Consider the following 2,596-nt stretch of genomic DNA (forward strand, 5'->3'; position numbering starts at 1 on the left):
TTATTATTCATCTTCAACCACTTTCATAAGATCCCGGTTTATTCACCGTGAGGTGGACACAAGATCTGGATAATATGGTGCAGTTTCGCATCGCGACTCCGTACCTTCTCCCTACCTATCTCTGGACCAAGGTCCAATTCTTAGTCAGAGGAGGAGCCTGCCCAGACTTCACAGGCGCCGACCCGATTATTTTCCAATCCCAGCGCTCAGCGCTGAATAGCCAGACACCGGTGGTGATAGTTGTGTTCTGGGCGTTTTAGGCTTCCGAATTCTGGTCTCATATTTGTGTGGTTTCAGTAGTTTTGTTCTTCAGTACTCCGTAGTCGTGCACAGTGCCGACAGAGCCTGAGAGCAGACAGGATTGACAGGGTCCAGACAAAGTCAGCCCGGCCACAGCCGGCATGGCGCTTGCTTCCCCTCTCTCTTTCTTTCTCTTTTCTTTCCATTCAGGGTCCAGCGCAGCGCTCTTTTCACCACTAGTAACTACCTAAGTAGTAGTACTTCTCCTCTGATTCCATCTTATCTACCACTTGATCCCAGGCTCCCCTCCTAACTATATCTCCTTTACCCCCTGATCGACATCAGGCAGTTGGTTGTTTCTTTTGCCTCTTTTGCCTCAGCGCCACTGCTGAACAACATGAACCTGAGTCTTGTGTGACCAGACGAAGCTTTCCTAGACTTCATCCTTAGGCACCCCCGTTTCCCTTCTCATTCATTCGCTCATCGCTTGGATTCACCCGAGTTCGATTGCGACCGGGCTGAAAGACTAACTGGACACGAGGAATCTGCAATCTGCGATCAATCTTCTCTCCACCCTTTTAATTCCCCATCTCCCCATCTTCCCGGATTGCCCTCGTTGCTTGATCTGGCCTTAATTGATCTTTACTTCCTTGGGAACCACTTGGAACTATTTTCTTGATTTTATCCCTCTTATTGTCGATTTAGCCAATTCTTCCCCCCCCCCCCCCCCAAATGGATTCTGCTGGGGAAACTGCCCTGAAGGGCTACCCCGCGCGAGGCTGGAAGGCTTGGTCGCTCAAGAAGAAACTCATCGTGGTCGGCTCTATCCTTGGTGCGATCGTGGTCATCGGAGTTGCCCTTGGCGTGGGCCTGGGAGTCGGGTTGAACAACGGCGGCGGTGGTGGCGGTGGTGAGGAAGAGCCCTCTCCTCCCACGAACACAACCGGCAACTACACGACCGCCAAATGGCAGCCTGCCGTGGGTACGACCTGGCAGATCGAGCTGCTGTACACGCTCAATGACACCTCGGTGGACGTAGATGTCTACGACATTGATCTCTTCAACAACAATCAATCCATCATCAACAGCTTGCACGACGCGGGTCGCAAGGTCATCTGCTATTTCTCGGCCGGCAGCTACGAGAACTGGCGCCCGGACAAGGATGACTTCAAGTCCGCCGATCTGGGCAAGAACCTCGACGGCTGGCCCGGGGAGAAGTGGATCAACATCAGCTCCCCGAATGTGCGCAAGATCATGCAGGCCCGGCTGGACATGGCGCAGAAGAAGAGCTGCGACGGCGTCGACCCGGACAATGTCGATGGCTATGACAACACGAATGGCCTGGGTTTGACCGAGGCCGATTCCATCGACTATGTCAACTGGATGGCGAACGAGGCGCATGCCCGCAACATGTCCATCGGCCTGAAGAACGCAGGAGCCATCATTCCCTCGGTCATCAAGAACATGCAGTGGAGCGTCAACGAGCAGTGCGCAGAGTATGACGAGTGTGACACCTACGCCGCCTTCACCAAAGCGGGCAAGCCGGTGTTCCACATTGAGTACCCCAAGGGGGACGATACCAACAACAACAACGAGGTCACGACCACCCAGAAGAACGACGCCTGCGACTTCACCGGGTCCGGCAACTTCTCAACTGTCATCAAGAACATGGATCTGGACAACTGGATTCAAACCTGCTGATCGGGGATCGTGATGACTGCGGAGGCAGGCGACAAGCTGCTCGCTGCGGTTTGTCTCGGGGGGGCTGACGAGTGCAAATTTTGATCTTGCAAATGAGCATGGGGCATTGGCGCTAGGGAGTTTTGTTGGGAAAATCTCGCGTTGTCAGCATAAACAAGGCCACACACACACACACACACACACACACACACACACATATATTGTATTGTAGTTTTCCATTTGCCTGCGCTATAACCTAGCACACAGCTAGCCATTTCCATGTAAATCTGACATTTGGATACCAACGGTCATCTGCTCAGAGTAAACGAGAGAGTCGATCAGATCACGAGGCTGAGATGCGATTCCTGAATAGGTTCCCACGGTGGCAGCAGCGCAGCAGGCTAGGGAGGAAAACTTAGCGTGGTTCTTTTCTCTATATCATCCGGTCCTTATTCGAAGCCCAGTGCGCAGTGCGCCCATTGTGATCAAGACATCCTCCGACACGATGTCTCAGACCGACTCTACTGATCAGACACTTCCTCCCTCAGCTGATGCGAAAGGGCAGGCGGAAGATGCATATTGAGTCATAACTAAGCATCCTTATTAATAGCTCGAGAAATTTGACAAGTCAATTTTTTTTCCCTAGAATCACACCACCACCACTACCTCTAGGGGT

The 2,596-nt window shown here is 52.5% G+C and overlaps 1 protein-coding gene across 1 annotated transcript; it reads left to right on the forward strand.

Annotated features, from left to right (window-relative positions):
• Window positions 1-972: 972 nt before the first annotated feature.
• Window positions 973-1,941, forward strand: BO72DRAFT_374959 (endo alpha-1,4 polygalactosaminidase; the record flags this gene model as incomplete). Its single annotated transcript, XM_040941160.1, has 1 exon — window positions 973-1,941. The coding sequence occupies one exon, from the start codon at window positions 973-975 to the stop codon at window positions 1,939-1,941; it is 969 nt and encodes a 322-aa protein (XP_040802725.1).
• Window positions 1,942-2,596: the final 655 nt, after the last annotated feature.

Source organism: Aspergillus fijiensis (genome assembly GCF_003184825.1).
Source record: "Aspergillus fijiensis CBS 313.89 unplaced genomic scaffold BO72scaffold_16, whole genome shotgun sequence".
Lineage (NCBI taxonomy): Eukaryota > Fungi > Ascomycota > Eurotiomycetes > Eurotiales > Aspergillaceae > Aspergillus > Aspergillus fijiensis.